Source organism: Varanus komodoensis, unplaced genomic scaffold (genome assembly GCF_004798865.1).
Source record: "Varanus komodoensis strain SLA01 unplaced genomic scaffold, ASM479886v1 scaffold32, whole genome shotgun sequence".
Lineage (NCBI taxonomy): Eukaryota > Metazoa > Chordata > Lepidosauria > Squamata > Varanidae > Varanus > Varanus komodoensis.
In genome coordinates, this window is record NW_025335798.1 from 18,773,170 (window position 1) to 18,789,986 (window position 16,817).

The 16,817-nt window shown below is 41.5% G+C and overlaps 1 protein-coding gene across 1 annotated transcript in view; it reads right to left on the minus strand.

Moving 5' to 3' along the window:
* LOC123027555 (von Willebrand factor D and EGF domain-containing protein-like) overlaps nucleotides 1-16,817 on the minus strand; it is a 160,204-nt gene that overhangs the window by 81,346 nt on the left and 62,041 nt on the right. Inside the window, exons 12-14 of the mRNA XM_044438489.1 lie at nucleotides 14,492-14,629; nucleotides 7,510-7,566; nucleotides 3,524-3,688 (exon numbers count right to left, since the gene is read on the minus strand). Of these exons, the coding sequence (XP_044294424.1) occupies nucleotides 3,524-3,688; nucleotides 7,510-7,566; nucleotides 14,492-14,629 (360 nt within the window). The remainder of the gene's footprint in view (nucleotides 1-3,523; nucleotides 3,689-7,509; nucleotides 7,567-14,491; nucleotides 14,630-16,817) is intronic.

The following is a 16,817-nucleotide window of genomic DNA, read 5'->3' on the forward strand; positions in this document are numbered from 1 at the left end:
CTTCTCAGGCTTGAAAAACAAACCATATAATGTTCACCTTTGTTTTCCACCACTGTGGTAAACTTATATAGCTCTGAATTTTTTGGATAAAGAAATACTTATCTCCTGTTCCTTAGATCATGACAAGTGAATCATAACGGTCTGATAAAAAGGGAACGTGATGGACAAGAAGCCGTTTTGTTGGAACAGGGTGAAAGTCACTTGGAATCTGGCTATTCACTTAGATATTTTAAAAACAAGATTTTTGTTTAGGGACCAGAAGAATATGTCTCAACAGAGCAAAGTTATTCAAATGGAAGTTTAAATTACTGTAATTGTTCAAGCATGTAAATTTAATTTATACTCGCTTTCATTTCAGCTACTGACTTCAATAATCAGGTAATATGAAATACTGCAATGTGCATGGGTGCTGTTTGCAACTGGGGATCCTGCACAATTGCTGTATACATGAAGGAAGACGGAAAAACCTAGCAAGGAGAACATGTTAATAATCTGCTTCCCTGAGCAAAAGAATCCTGAAGCAGTGACATAACACTAAAGCAATGCATAGAATGGCATGATTATTCCCCATAGCAATGGAACATTGGCAGTTCAATTTGCACAGCTTGAGGATGTGGACAAGATCCTTAGTAGCGTGAGGTCACTTGTTCTTTTGATCTGAGCCCTTCCTGATGGAGTAATTCGGCTGGGGTGGATTGGATGAATGGGTGAGGACTGTAGCAGGAGCAGTAGACACTTAGCGGTCAGGAGACAGCCAGCCTTGAGATAATTGGTAAAACTATTTAGGAACAAGGGGCTTAAATGCATAGTGGCATCTCAACTCTAGGGTCTTGGGTGAAATTATTTTAAAAGATTACAATCTAGCTTTGAACTTTGGTAAATTTGTGGCAACCTAATGTATGACAAAAGCTAAACAAGGGTAAGTATGTCCAGGTTCTGCTGAAACTTTGGTCGGCATTCCATCCCATTGGCCATGATATCCTTCTGGACTGCCAGATAGCCAGGTATCAGATCTGTCCCCTACCATTTTTGACACCTACATGCAAACAGATGGAGTGATTATCCAAAGATCTGGGATGTGCTGTCTGAAATATGTAGAGGGCATGCAGCTTCAATTTTTCCTTTTGCCCCTCCCTCACTTCAAGACGTTTCTGAATCAGTGCCTGGTGACAGCAATGGTCTGGATGAGGACTGACAAATTGAGCCTTAATCCAGAGAAGTTAGTTGTATCCTTGGTTGGGAGGGAGACATGCTCTGTTCCTGGGAAAACTTCAGTTAATCATGAATTACACACACAACTCTGCAAAAATGGACTCTTGGACAGACAGTTTCCTATAATGAACACTGTTTCTCTGTACTAAGAAAATAGTGTTCATTAGAGGAAACTGTCAATCCAAGAAGCTCCTTTTACAATATGTGGAACTCATGATTAATTGAAGTTTTTGCATTTTCTTTGTGACACTCTAGATAAAAGGTCTCATTTTGGGGTTAAAACAAAAAACACAAGCTTTTGACTAAATTATTGGGGTTCATTTTTCTCAAGTTCACCACTTTCAGATTTGTTGAGCTTTTCAGCAAATGATATCAATCCTGGGATACTGAATTAAGGGCTGCTTTTGCAGAATAGTTGTATAGAATGAAGAAAACAAACAAATGGAGAAAAACTAACTCGAGCAATTAGATAAAACCTTCCCCAAAATTCTAAATAAATGATTGTCAAGCTCTTTGATGAAATTGGTTTAGAAAAACTTGGCAGCAAAGGAAACTATCTGTTTATCCTTAAAGAACTATGGATAATTGTAAGGATTTCTAAAAGCTGGGGGGAAAGGCTTTACTGGTAGCTATTTTATACCCTTTTATGAGATCATTTGTATTATTTCTGCCATATGCCCAAGATCAAGAGGTTATTTCTTCCTTACCATCACATAGTTCTATTCATAATCCAAAATCAAAGATGACTACAGCAATAATATCTGAGAACTCCCAGATGTGGAGTTTCTGCAACATACCACTGAGTTGTTTGAATTAGTATTTGCTCTCTGCCATTGACATGGGCATCTCCTGTTTTACTTATGGAGGGGTAACCTTCATATAGCGATCTCAGGAAAATAGATAATAAAGAAGGAGGCAGAGTGGCAACAGCAAATGTCATGTTTTCCTTGTAGTTGGTACAATCACCACTCATTATGGCTTCAATGTAAAGAGGTTCTTGCATATAAATAAAACATATGAATCCATGATGCTTGAGAAAGAAAGTACAGTCAGAGACTTGACTTTTAACACTTCTGCATTCATCATTATTATATTTTCTATTCCTAGGTTTCAACTCATCTTTTCCAGGTTCATTGTTCAAGGAATTAATCAACAGGTTGCAAAAACAGAATGCCTTCATTCTCCAACTATCTAATGGGCCTTAGAATCATAGGAGAAGCTTCTTGGTGGTAAGAACAATGGGGCAATGGGACTGATTATTTGGGAGCAGGCAGTCCTTAACTTGGTAGAGATCTTCAATCAGAGCACTGGGAATGTTCTAGCTCTGGGTCTCCTGCATGAAGAAATGCGTTGGGTAAGGTCCTTTCCATCTCTGCAAAACCTTTTGTTACTTCTGCCAAGGAAATAGGGATTCCAAGCCCTATTTTTCAGAGAATATAGACTGTAGTGCAATCTAGCGGTCTACTATAAAATTGTGTGAAATTGGGCAAAAGTGCATCAGAAACTTTGGAAATGGTGAGGAAAGCTTATGGAGAAGCTGCACTATCATCTGCACAAGTGTACCAATGGCACAAGCTGAGATCGGCTCAACTTGGATCACAAGAACACAACGAGTCACAGTGCCTTGGCTGTAGGAGAGTTTTTGGCTGAAAAACACATCATGGTGCTTTCCCATCCATCCTACACCCTGACTTGGCTCCTTGCAACTTTTTTAAAAAGGTAAAGGTTTCCCCATTAAAGTCCAGTCATGTCTGACTTTAGGGGGCGGTGCTCATCTCCATTTCCTAGCTGCAGGAGCCAGCGTTTGTCCCCAGGCAGTTTTCATGGTCATGTGGCCGGCATGACTAAACACCGAAGTGCACGGAACACTGTTACCTTCCCACCGAAGTGGTACCTATTTTTATCTTCTTGCATTTATATGCTTTCAAACTGCAAGGTTGGCAGGAGCTGGGACAGAGCACGGGAGCTCACCCCATCATGCATATTCGAACCGGCGACCTTTCGATCTACCAGCCCAGCAGCACAGCGGTTGAAACCACTGCGCCACCTGCAGTCCCTTGCTACTCAAAAGAAGGGTATGAAGTGGCATGAAAATGGCATCTATTTCTTAAAATCCTAGAGTGCTCTGTTTGGGCAGGTAGAAATACCATGCTTGACCTTCTGTAAGATGGGTTCTTTCGATCCTATACTAGAGTGAAATATTGCCAGCATTGCATAGATATATGTTGCAATGCATGCTTATACCCAAGCTGATAACAAGCTTAGCTAGAGCAATTCTAAATCTTTAAAATCTCAAATAAAAGAAAGGTACCTGGTCTAGATGCTCTTGTACAGATCCGCCCATTTCCAAAGAAACCTGCTGGACATCGCCCGCAGAGGTATCCAACGCTTGGAGGCTTACGGTCAATGCAAAGCACTCCAGGAAAGCAAGGTCTGTTGGCACACTTAGTAATAGCTGGCAGAACTGCTGCATGACCTAAAATGATATCCAAGTGTCATTTCTTAGTATTAAACCATTAACTGTAAAGTTAATTAAAAAGTTAAGCAGGGAGCAAATATGAGCTTTGGCCAAGGCTTTCTGTTACTTTTACTCTTTTAAAATATAATTAATGTTGGAAGTCCCAAAATTGTGTGCCAAGCATAAGACAACCCTGAAGGCATAACATATCAAACCAGCTGTTTCTCATTAAGGCAAGATTTATTAGTCTTCTAATTACATGTTTTAAAGTTTATTATTCAAAGGTGTTTGGCATTTATCGGGGGTGAAATAGAAGTGGTGTTTTTTCAGTGCAAGGGAAAGGTTACGTAAGTGGAGAAGTTGTATCAGGCAGGGCAGTCACAGCAGGCCCGTATAATGAAACACTGGCGGCTCTTTCTCCTCCACAGAACCTCTGCTGGGCATGGGCTGGAGTGCTTTGAAGCAGAAAAGGAGCAGGAAAAGATAGAAGTTTGAGCATATCCCTTCTTCTTCTAGCCTCTTTCCTCCTGAAATTCACCACACCTGCTTGTACTTTGCACAAACAGGTCTGAAACCACAGAGGGGTGAAAGAAACCAACTGGTGGGGGAAAGGACTGAGAGGAGGAAGGAACAGCTAGGACAAAATTTCCTTTCCTTTTCCATACTTCCCACAGGAACTCAGCATGAAAGCCACTAGACTTTAATGCCTCAAGATGTAGTCCAGGTTGCCCCTCAAGCTCCTCATTCTAAATGAAAAGGATCAAGCTTCCATTATGATCCTTATCCAACATATAATTTGTAGATGGAAATCTCTTTGTACAGGTACATGTTCCTTAGTACTGGAAAAGAGCAGCTAAGTCATACTCCCTCTCTCCCTCTCTCCCTCTCTCCCTCTCTCCCTCTCTCTCTCTCTCTCTCTCTCTCTCTCTCTCTCTCTCACACACACACACACACACACACACACACACACCCCGACCCCCCTGGCCATTTTGTCACTGCAGCTCAGATATGTAATAATCCCATGTAGCTTTTCCAATGAAAATCTTTACCATAGACTTTTACTCTAACCAAAATAAATTAATCCAGGATATTAATGATGTGTGTAAAGAAATGGGGGAAGAGGGAGAAAGCTCATTAGGGTGTGTAAGGCTGTAATAGATGGCACTGTATGCAAATAGGGGAATAGAAGAGGAAAGAATGTTGAAAGCACACAGCATCACAGCCTTGCCTTGTGGCCACGTCCAGGACAAAGACATCCGGAGGCAGCGTGCAGATGAATGCGGATGCCATTCTGTCCTGCGTTCCCTCTAGACTCAGGCACAATTCCACCCATAGCTGCATTTGAGTCAAAAGTACAATAGCCCACCTTACCTGGGAGATAATAAAAAGCACGGAGCTGGCACATTTCTGCTGGCCCAGCTCCTCTGCCTTTGGCACTGACTTGCCACATGCAAATACTGCAGGTGGTGCTTTCCCTGCCATGGCTCTCCATGCTAGTTTTTAGTCTTCCCCTCCGAGACTAACATATGGAAGAGAACTTGCAAATTCATAGGAATGAACACTATTCTGAATGTTGCAAGATAGCCTTTTCCAGTTGAAACTTGTAAAATATGCATTTAAATACATATATTGGAAGAAAATGCATATCTTTATTTAGGTACAAGAAAATGATTCACAGGTTACTGTGGAAGAAACTGAATTATGCGTGAAATACCTGACAGAGAGGACAGTGACAGATCTGTGCATTCCTGCTTCAGGATCCATGGGGACAGGTAAGCTCATAGTCATTATAGTCCTATGAAGCCTCCATGCTGAGAGGCAGTGTGTCACTGAATACCAGTGGCTGGCATTCATCTCATATTCATAAACATAGCATCTGACTGTGCTTCTGATCTTTCCAGAAGATCCCCGTGGAAGCAGGATGCTGGCTGAGAAAGAGTTTTGAAAGAACTCTTAAGCTGAACCAGCCAGGCAGGACTTTATGCTTCTCATAAAATGTTGATGACTGGATGGGGTTGGGGAATAGTAAATTCACCTTTACTGAAAGGGGTGCTTTCTGCTTTTCTTAAGGAGGGAGGAGGGTGACAACCACTGAAGGAACTCATTTTGGTCCCAGTGGTCAACTACTGCCCAGTCGTAACAAGTACTTTCTTAGAGACCATTCTTGAAAACATCATGGAGGAGCAATTCTTGGACAATACTGATTCTCTATACCCATTCCAAACTGTGTTTTGATCTGATTATAGGACCAAAATAGCTTTGGTTGCCCTGATGAATAACCATTATGAAGAGCAGGACAGACAGCTTGCAGTCCTATTAATTCTGCTTACTCTCACTGAATTTTGATACCACAGACCATGGCATTTTCCTGGATCAGCTCCATGGGCTGGGCTTCACAGTCATTCTGGTCTTACCATCACAGTCAATTTCAGAGAGTAACACTGAGTGACAATTTCTCAGCCCTTGATAACTGAGCGATGAGGTTCTGCAGGGTACCATCTGGTCTTTCAGGTCAGTGAGGGAGAAGGCATCAGGGAATCTGGAGCCAAGTGCCATACTGATGTCATCCAGCTTTGTTTCCCTGTGACATCTGACTCAGGTGTGGCTGTGCTGGCTCATTGCTTAGAATCAGCGTTGGACTTGATAACAGCCAATAAACTGAATCTGAATCTGAGCAAGACAGAGGTTGAGTGGTTCCTGAGCCCAGAAGAGAGGTTCATTGCCTGTTCAGAATGAGAGTCGTATTCCTTTTAAAAGGTCAGGTGCACTCCTCGACCCAGCCTTGTGGTTGGAGTCTGAGGTGACCACAGTGGCTCAGAATGCCTTTTGCCAGTTTTGATTCGTTCACCAGCTATGGCCTCTGTCACGTAGGCAGAGCCTGTCATCCAAGTGTCCTCAATGGTACAGGCACTACCTCAAGACTCAGCAATTTCATCTGCATGGGGGTATCCTTGAGGCTGCCCTGATGGCCTCCTCAGAACCTGGAGCTAACGCAGAATGCAGCAGCTCAGCTGTTGTCAGGGGCTGCCCACTTGCAGAACACAACTCCTTTGCTGAGGGAACTGCACTCACTGCCTTTTCACTCATGGCTGAAGTTTAAGATTTGAGTAGTCGTGAATAAACTCCCAAATAAGTTGTATCCAGGTTACTTGAACAAGTGCTTTCCCCCTTACAACCAGAGTGGTGACAGAGGGAAACAAAAAATAAGTTCCAGTGGTTCCTTGTGGAGTTATGGCCCAGCAGGAGTCCACCAGGAAAAGAGCCGAGGGCACTGGCTCAATTTCTCTGGAGGTCACGCAGGTGCCAACACTGTGCTGTTTTCAGCTCTTCCTGAAAACACATTTCAAGAAATTGTATTAAATGAACCAGTCACAGTTTATTTTATTTTTAACATATTGTTGTATTTTTTAACCTTTTTTATCTTGCAGTGCCTACCACTTTGAAATGTCCATGAAAGAATGCGTAGCAGTAAAATAATAAATAAATAATATTATAATCAGACTGTATCTCATTAAAGAGCCCCGCTTTGTGCTTAAAGAAGCTGCCACAGTCAGTCTCTCCTCTGTCAATCATGCTCAGCTTCCCTTTCTTTTCTTTCTACCCCTGGTCAAATCTATAAGTTTATGTTTATATGCACTGACTGCTTAGGTGACTAATTTCACAGGACACATGACAGCTTTGTACATCAGCTGCAAAATCTGAGAAGAAAACCTTTGACACTCATCTAATCACACTGTACTTACTGTGCCCCTTGCTAGCATTAACATACTTAATTGCAGACAATGCTTTCCATTCTTGGGGTTTCACGAGCTGTTTACTCTCACTCATTTTCCATTCACCTTTGGTATGACGATGATCAGTAATGAAAGCTTCCATCCTGTCAGCAGTGTCCTCAGCTGTAATAAAGAAGAACAGAGGTGAAAAAGGCAAAATGTTTGCTTTTGTTGTGATTGATGATGAGAAAGAAGACTAACATCAAATCAAATAACCCTCTAAGTTGTTGATCCCGGAAGACAACGGGGGAACAAAGACAATCAAATGAGTCAGCATCTGGACTCTCATCAAAACAAGATCTCATTTAACAGCCACATCTAACTGGACAGCATGCAAACAGAGGCAGGCTGCCCAAATGACCTTCAACGTGGCAACAGACTACGTTGGAGAGACTACACGAATTACACATTACCTTGACCAATTAGAAGGAAAACTCCGTGCTGGCCCTACTCCACCTCGAGCCCACATTTGTATAAATGGACAATTGCCAAGCTACACTGCAACCTCTCCAGGCAGCTGCTGGCTCAAGAGCTGTACTTTGGACACTCTTGCTTAAAGTGCTTGAGGAAATAAATCAAGTAAATTGTCCATTGGAGACTATTTAAAATATTAATTTCCTCCAATAGGTTAGAGACTGCATATTCCACTTGGAGCCATGTTTCAAAGCAATTAGCTACTGGCTAGCTTCAATGAGAAGAAATGTGGGAATTATTTTAATCAAATAGTGGCAACCAGTGCTCACGGTGGTGCTCTGTGCACAGCTTAGGGAGAGGGAACCATGGCACAAGGTGCACCAAAGAAGGAAAGGAACTGCTGCATATATTTTTTTAAAAAAATGCAGCTCTAGGGAATGACTGTAGATTCTTGGGCCAAGAATGACCTGCCTGGGGTCCCAATCTGTCATTCCCCCCCCCACCCCTTTCATCTTTGGCTCCCTTTCTGCTGCACTGCAGCCCCAAGAGCTTCTCCAAAACTGAATTCCGTCCTTGGGCTGAGTTTCAGCATCTCCAATATATGAGCACAAAGATCTGCAGAACTTTGTTTATTGTGGTGTAGCAAGTTTAGGTATATGAACTACATGTCCTGGTGAGGCAGAAGTACTGGTTACAAAAGAGCAGCCACTGCTATTGAGGCTAGCGAAGGGACGACACTCAACCCCATCTTCACAGTCATCCATAGTGTTGCGCCAAGTCAAATCGAGTCTTGGGGAAGAAGGAAACCGGGCTGATTTGCTGGCCCAAACTTTAGCAGCAGAATACAAGGTCACCACCACACGCACCACCACTCCACCGAAGCAACAGCCATTGTGCCAACACTTGGTAACAGCTGTTTCTTTATTTTTACATTTGTGTGCCACCAACTATTCTAACAGGAATGTCTAAACAGCTTACAACAATAATCAAAATCACAACAGTTAAAACATTAAAATCATCATATAAAACAACAACAGCTGCTATATAAAGGCAGCCATTTAAGAATGTAATAAGTGAGGAGGACAACCATATAAATCAGCATTAAAAACCATTACTAATCAGTTATTAAAATATCTGGAAAAGAGAAATATTTTTGTCTGACACCAAAAAGAGAACAATGTTGGCACCAGAAGACGTTCTCTGGTGAGCCTGTTCCATAAATGGGGGGCAGCCACCGAGAAGATCCTTCTTCTATTTGCCTTCGCCTTCACCTCCTATTCATGGATGCAGCTCAGATGCTTCATGGCAAAGTCTTTTTCGGCAATGTGCTTTGTACCACTAACATGGATAAAATTGCTCTTTAGTTACTGTGGTGCACAAGCAACAATGCAACATCTAATATTCCAATAATACTGGAAATGGAGATCTTTCCACCCATCCTGTTGCTAGATCTTCAGCTATTCCACTGTGTGGCAGGACCATCCTGAACAGGGAAGGGAGGTTAAACATGGCCTCTCCCAGGGCTGTTGCTCTAATCAAAATTGGAGCCCCCTAAAGCTGCTCTTAAATTTGTTTGTTTCTTAAGCCAGGCAGTCCAATTACGAGTCCTGTGCATCACATCTGTTTCAGCTATTAGAACACTAACTCTTCTTGATCTCAGAATGCCATCCCAAGCCAAGTTGAAAAGGCAGCAGCAATTCTTCCATGAAAAAGCAAGTTTGCACCTAATAACCATTTTCATTACTCCAGTGAAGTTGTTTATTTCGGCTGTGTACAACTCTTACGTCAGAAAAGGCATTTTTAAAAATCCTGAGTGTGTGCAAATAAGCAACTGCATGTTAACTAAGGACAGGATTTTGCTTCTGCTTTAATTGAATCTTCCTTTCTACAGTCACGCTTAATAGAATTAATCCACACAAAAACACAAATGCACTTCAAGGCAGCCACAAAATGCTCTAAAACAAGTAAAAGTCTAGAGCACAGTTTATATCAGGAAAAATTGTAAATTTAACCAAGGGAAAATTTAATCAACTTGACAACAGAGAGTGCATTGATTCTAGGATTCTTCAATTGTAAGCTGTTGTTTTGCCTGCACAGACAAGTTGCTGTTCTCTTTTATTATTGAGAAAAGAAAGAGGCTCTTGGCCATTCCCTCTTCAGTTCATGCAATTCGGTTTTCTTCTTCTGTGTTGAAGGTTAATAGACATGTATACATGAGCTGAGAAATCAGGAAGGCAGGTGGCTAGATCCTCAGGAGTGTTTATAAATTGTTTTATGCATAATGAAGTGAATGATTCATTAAACACCCACTGTAATACCAGCTCAGGGAGCTCTAAGCATCACACTCTGTTCTTGGGGTCAGGGTTAATCCATACACACACATACTTAGTGCTCCTCTACTGATATATTTTTGTAACCTTATTTTTATTGATTTTAAGGGAAATAATAAGTTTGTCTTAGGGGAAAATCTACCATAAAAGAACTCCACAATAAAAGTTGGAGTACGCATACTCTCTAAACTAATCAAGTTTTAAAGGTCTGAAGAGTGGAGACACTAGAAGAAAAGCAAAATTTGATTACATTATGGCTTAGCACACACAAAAGTAACCAGGTGTTTAACCAAGAGTCATCATATGAGTAAGTGTGCTTGAATTAAGAGAACAATAAGATTAAGAGACTGATATAATCCATGTTCTGTACCTGGATTTCTACTCCAGCAAGGGGGTTTTCACCTACCCTTCACCTGCAACCCATGATCTGCTCTGGTGGGGGCAATCTAGGAAGAATCTGTTTGGCTCAGCTGGTAGACAGACACGATTGGATGCAGCTTCATGAATAAGACAGAATTGGCTTAGTTTATATGTTATATTGCCTAGTTTATATATGTTTCATGTTAACAGTGGTATCAATTATGTGCTTGAATAATGTTAGTATAAGTTAAGAACAGCGGCCATATTTCAGAAATGAAGTTTTCCTTTTGTCAACCTTCTAAGGTTTAGAGCTGGTGTGTATGATTCATCAGCACTACATCCTAAATCTTCAGGACTGGGCAAGATAGGGGCGAGTTATTTCATACTAATGTGATTGAACAGTCTTCCTAGCAGCCATCAGAGAATACAACATTTATGGACAGGAAAGATCTTGCTTCTCTATTAAGTTTAGTATAAGATATTTCCCCTATCTAAATATAATGTGATCCCAGCTATGTCACTGATCACTTTTTTTCCAGAACAAGGATGCACAAGCAGCAAGGTGATAGACTTGGTGGGGAGGGGTGGAGAATGGGCTCCATCAAGCACCCACCTGGAACACTGAAACTTCCCAAAGGGGCAGAGCGTGTTGATCTTCCATTTGCTGCTTAAAGGAGAAGATTCTGCTTATACTTGCCAGTCAGGAAGACTTTTTTCTCTGACACAACTGAAGGATGGCAGGTGAAACTCCCCACTTATTGATGAATTGCAGACCGTAACTTTCAGTCCCTGCCTCTCATGAGCTAAGGCTCCTCCTTCAAGCATTCAGAAGCCACAGAGAGGTCTTTATTGACCCAAAAGCACAAATCACCAGAATGACTCTCTGAGCATCCCCGGCATGCTTTGTTGATCCCAATCTAGTAATCACCTCCAGGAGCCCTCCTTATGAGCTTCTCTGGACCTCATCCCTTTGGGAGCGGACTTCCGAAAGTGAGCACGCCTCCTTGCAATGTGCCGGTTATCTAATTGGGCCACCCTTGTCTGCTGATGCATCATCATGGGGTCAAGAGCTGTGGCTGCCTGGTCTACATTTGAGGAATTCCCATGTGCAGGGTCCCCTCCCCTCTACTGTATATCTCAAATATTCCCAGGAACTGCCTGCCCACCTGTCGGACCTTCAGATAAGCATGCTTGCCTCTCCCATCACAGTCTCATGGCATGGCCCAACCTCCACAGCTCCCCTTTGATCTACTTCAAATCCCAGTTCTGTTTCTGAAGAAACCCATCCAGCAGTCCTTGAGAATGATTGCCCAGAGCAGCCTTCCTTCTCACTCCCCACACTACCATCCCATTTGCTCTTTCTTGTTTCCTTACTGATACAGCTAGTTCCTATAAGGAATGGGAAAAGATACTGTCAGTCTTCCCTATAAGATATGGAAAGGTATCATCTGCCACTGTGGACCTTTGCTTTTGTATTCAGATTAAAGTCAGATTGGCTAGACATGAACCACTTACGAAAACAAACAAAAACAGTAGGTAAGGAGAAATGAACACTGCTTATTATTGAACCTTAGTTCATAAAAGTTATATAAGTATATGGCAGAATTATCTGTGTAAAAATGACCTTCCAAACTTCCTTATGTTATGTGTTGGCAATAAATAGACAGAGGGGATATTTTGCTTGATATTAGGAAGGAGAAATTCTCTGATGATTTGAGTGGAACAAAAAATAAAACATAAATAAATCAAAATCTAAGAAAGTCCAGGACACATAATGCTGAATGAAATCCCAGTGCTAGTTCATACTAGTAGGTAAGGGAAACAGTGGGCTAAGAGAGGATGGCAGGATAAAAAAGAAATATAGCAAGTTGGTTTTTTTTTCTTTTTTGCTAACACTTACATTCAAATAATTTAAAGTGGATTTACAGTAGCATCTGAAATTTTCCATGTCATTCAAGGATAGTGAAATTGGGAAGGCCATTTTGTCAAATATTCTTCAGTAGATGACTGAAGAATATTATCCAGCAGTTCCAGAGGACTTTGATAGATAACTTTTTTCAAAAAAGCCTAAGGAATTTAAAAAATAGCCATGGTTTTATTAGCACTTTCACAGAGCAACACCACCTTCAGTGGAATTGTGTTGCTGTGGCTTCTTAAGCAGATTTCATTGATTTTTAATCAGCTTTCATCAGAAACCTATGCATGTCTACTTGGAAGACTCCACTGGGTTTAGCGAGATTAATTCCCAGATAAGTACAACCTTAGTTACCCAGTGGTACTGTGCATGTGCTGATTAGCATCATTTACCAAAAAAAGGGGGGGGGGCGGGGAGACTTTCCTATTTGCTAAATGCCATTATAGCTTTCTGCATTAAAGGTTCCCAGGTAATAACAGGGAGCATCTTGTTATCAGCCTAGCATGCACTTTGACTCATTGTTTTGGAGAAATGTCCATTAGTAAGAGAAAATGACATTAAATTTTGGTAGAACTGTGACTTTTAATGCACCCATCTTACTGCTATACCTGGAGATAAGATAATTTGACCACAACAGCAAGTTTTCTTTACAGAGAGAAATCCAGTAATATGCAGCTGAAAAAAAATGATTTAGTAGACCATAATATCACTGAATACCATAAGAAAGCAAGGTGCTGTGTTGAGCATCTGTGTTATTCAGTCACAGTGGCAATCTTCAGAAATATCCATTAGCTGGAGATAATGCAAACATTTCTCCTGGACCTCATGCACGGGGGGTGGAGTACACCAACACTGTGAAACAATACATATCATCTGCCAACTAAGAAAAATGATGTTGACACAGGGAAGAAGGGCCTCAACCAACAATGGGAAGAGTCCATGTTGAGCACTGCCATTTTCCAGCAGGAAATAATGGACTTTAAGAGAAACAAACCGCACAGATAGAAGTTCAGGAACAACCAGAGATATTTATTCCATAGCTTTAGGGACTGCACTGAGAATAAGGTGATTGAGCTGGTAGTAGTGTGGTTATGTAGGCTTAGATGTGTGAGAAAGGCTTGGAAGTTACTACACACTTATAAACCTTACTCAGAGCTGCTAAATATTCTGTCTGCACAAACATTTGCTTATTTAATTTCTATACTGCACATATGCCCAAAATGGTTCTCTTAGGCCATCATAACAGGGCCTCCTCGAAAATGTTGCCTAACATCCACCATTGCCTTTGTGATGGCAGATGAAAAAAAACTTTTTTCCCCATTTTATGGTTTGTTGTTCGATCTTAGTGGTCACGCTTAATTGCTGCTTTACCTTAAATTCTACATAAACATTGGTACTGTGTTTTTGTTCTCAAAGAAGTAGATTTCTGTTGTGCAAAAATTACAACCATTGCAAACTTATGTCAAGTATGTAGATTGCAGCTTTCAGTTTATCTCAGGATAGCATCTGAGAATGTTTAATTTTATTTCAGCACAGGGCATAGAGCACACCTTTCCAGTGGAACAGGTTTTCAGGCAAAATTGATTTTCTCCCCTGGAAGCAGAAGAGAGCATGCTGCACGGGCTACACATACATTTCTGTCTATCTGCTAGTAGGCACATCAGCAGTACAGGAGGTGTAGAAAATGACTGACCTAGCTTACTCCAACAAGAAATGAAAGGAGGAGCAGGCATTGTGATTTCTTTGCCCTTCAGCTTTGCCTGAAATCTCTGCTGTGCCTAATTATGTTTGCGTATCAGCTCTTGCCCTCCATTTTGAGCCTGCTACCAAGAGCAGAACTTTTCTTTTTTTATCACGACCCGCTTTTCCTCCTTTTTTCTGACATTTTGCTATATGGGCTGCCTGACAGAAGGCACTGGAAATGCCAAAGCCTGCCCCCCAGTTGGTGATGTTTAATGGGTCTTAATCGGGTTCATGAAGCCCTGCTTTGTGTTGATTATAGAACATAACCAAGCCAAAGAAAACTCACTCTTGCACTTTCTTCCATCGCCAATCATCCCACTGGGGCAGCTGCCACATACATAGGATCCCATGGCATTTGTGCATGAGACACCAGGAAAACAAAGACTCTCTTCACATTCATTTGTGTCTTCTTGACAAGTAAGCCCTGTGGCAAAAACAAATCTGAGGTTAATAAACATAAAAGGCTTTGCTTAATCCTTCACTTCAACATTCATACACTCTGGGCAGGGATTTCAACTGTAAACTCATTGAAGAAAATGTCATTCAATTGTCTTTAACTCTCACAGCTTTAGCTGATCATACTGTAGCTGCATGCATTTAGGAGTGAACTTATTGCTAAACAAAATGTGGAATCCTGAGAGTTATGGTTAAAAAATAAGCACTCAAAGGATTTGAACAGTCCTATTTAAAATTGTGTTTCATACTCCTTTTCTATGTTAATCTTTTACACTGGAAATGCTACTGAATATTCTGAGATCCAGGGAAGGCTTTTGGGCCTTTAACAAGATGGCTACCAACCCTGCAAAACAAACAGGAACAACAAAAGATGGCCAAGACTGCTACTGCAAATTTAAGAAGTTTACTTTCCAGAAATTACTAGGTGAAGATTTTCCTGCCGAAGAGGCAACCATGATAACATGTGAATTGTTGAGTTCAAGCTTCTGTTAAAGAAACGACTGGAGAAGCTGGTTCAGATTATGGACACTCACTTGGAATTTGCTATGGATTATTAACAAGGTTCTGTTTTTCAAGAAACATGGGGTTCCTTTGGTGACAAAGATAATGTTAGCCATAGAAATTGACAGACTGACGCTATGCTTTGCTCTTCGTTTATAGTGTGAAATAAAATCAACTTTGCTGTGTAATCTAAAATACTAAGGCAGGCGTTTTCTCTGTGTGTTCTCAAGTAAGTGAATTATATGCAGCTGTAAATATATTTTAAAAGAAAAACAAATTTCTAAAAACTCCGGGCATTGTTAGTAATCCTAATTTTGATGCACGTTCAGGGATTGGTTGCATATGGGTTCTTTCTGTGAGATCAGTAGCTCTGTTTTTAGACACTTTGGCCATATCTTTCTTTCTTCTAATTGTACAATTACATTCACTAGAAAAGCTGAGGCAGCTCAGAATACAATCCTACACTCACATACCAGGACTGAGAATAAATCCTACTGAACTCAGTGGGACTTACTTTTGAATAAAGTGCACTGGCAGCAAGAGCAACTACCAAGGTGAGGACTGTTAAATGAGTTGTTTGAAGCCAGATTACAAAACCATGCTTTCACGAGACATAAAGGATAGGTTGAAACCCATTGATTCTTGCAAGGGGATAGGATAAATCATTATTCTCATTCTTGTAGCCATCCCAAAAGGCCATGTTCTTAGACCAAAACATGACTTGACTACCCAGTCAATGGCTTACTATGCAGCAATATATATTGTAGCCACTTCAAATGGATCCACACTACAGTGGAGGGGCAGAATTTGGAAGTCCCTCCCTCTTGCTAAAAGCTAGGGTGCCATTCCAGGACAGAGGCACCTTCTTACTCCTCTGGACACACACCCAAACATGCCGCTAGCTATGCCTTTTGAATTATGTGTGTTTTGCCATTACCGGTGGCTAAGTCTTAGAACCACTGGCATGCACACTACAGGATGCACACTACAGGAAGGACAGCCTTGGACTTTATGCTGGGACAAAAATAGGGGAAGATGGAGATGTTACCGCATTTGCTTGAGACACATAATTTTGAACCTATTTTCCAAGTCTGGGGAATAGGAATAGCTCTAATTGTAGAAACAAGATGAAAGCTGAGAGACAAAATGGCCATGCAGAGCTAAAATGGAGGCAACCTGGCCACAGAGAAGTTTTCTGTGCAGTGCAGTTGTGAGAAGCAGTTTGGTGTCAACACAAACATGGGGCTCTCCCTGTTCCACTGTGTGCTGGTTCCATGTAGTGCAGAATACAGTGATGAGATGGGGCATGTCCTGGATACATATCCGAGTTCAGGTGATGTCTGTCAGCATCACATTGCATTGCTTTGAAAGGAATGCACCTTCAGTTGTTGATCCTGACATGGGTTCTCCTCAGCCTTCTGCTGAAGCACATGACTAGTCACACAGGTGACTATGAGCAACTCCAGGGGAATGTTGTCCATCGGGTCATGATGGGTTGGACACAACTTCACAACTAACAACAAAAACTCTTAGATAGAGGGATTGGGTCTGCTGCTTTGGCAACAGGGACAGTTCTCCTATCAGTGAATCTTTATGCTCTTCTGAGCCTCCTTCTCTCTCTCTCTCTCTCTCTCTCTCTCTCTCTCTCTCTCTCT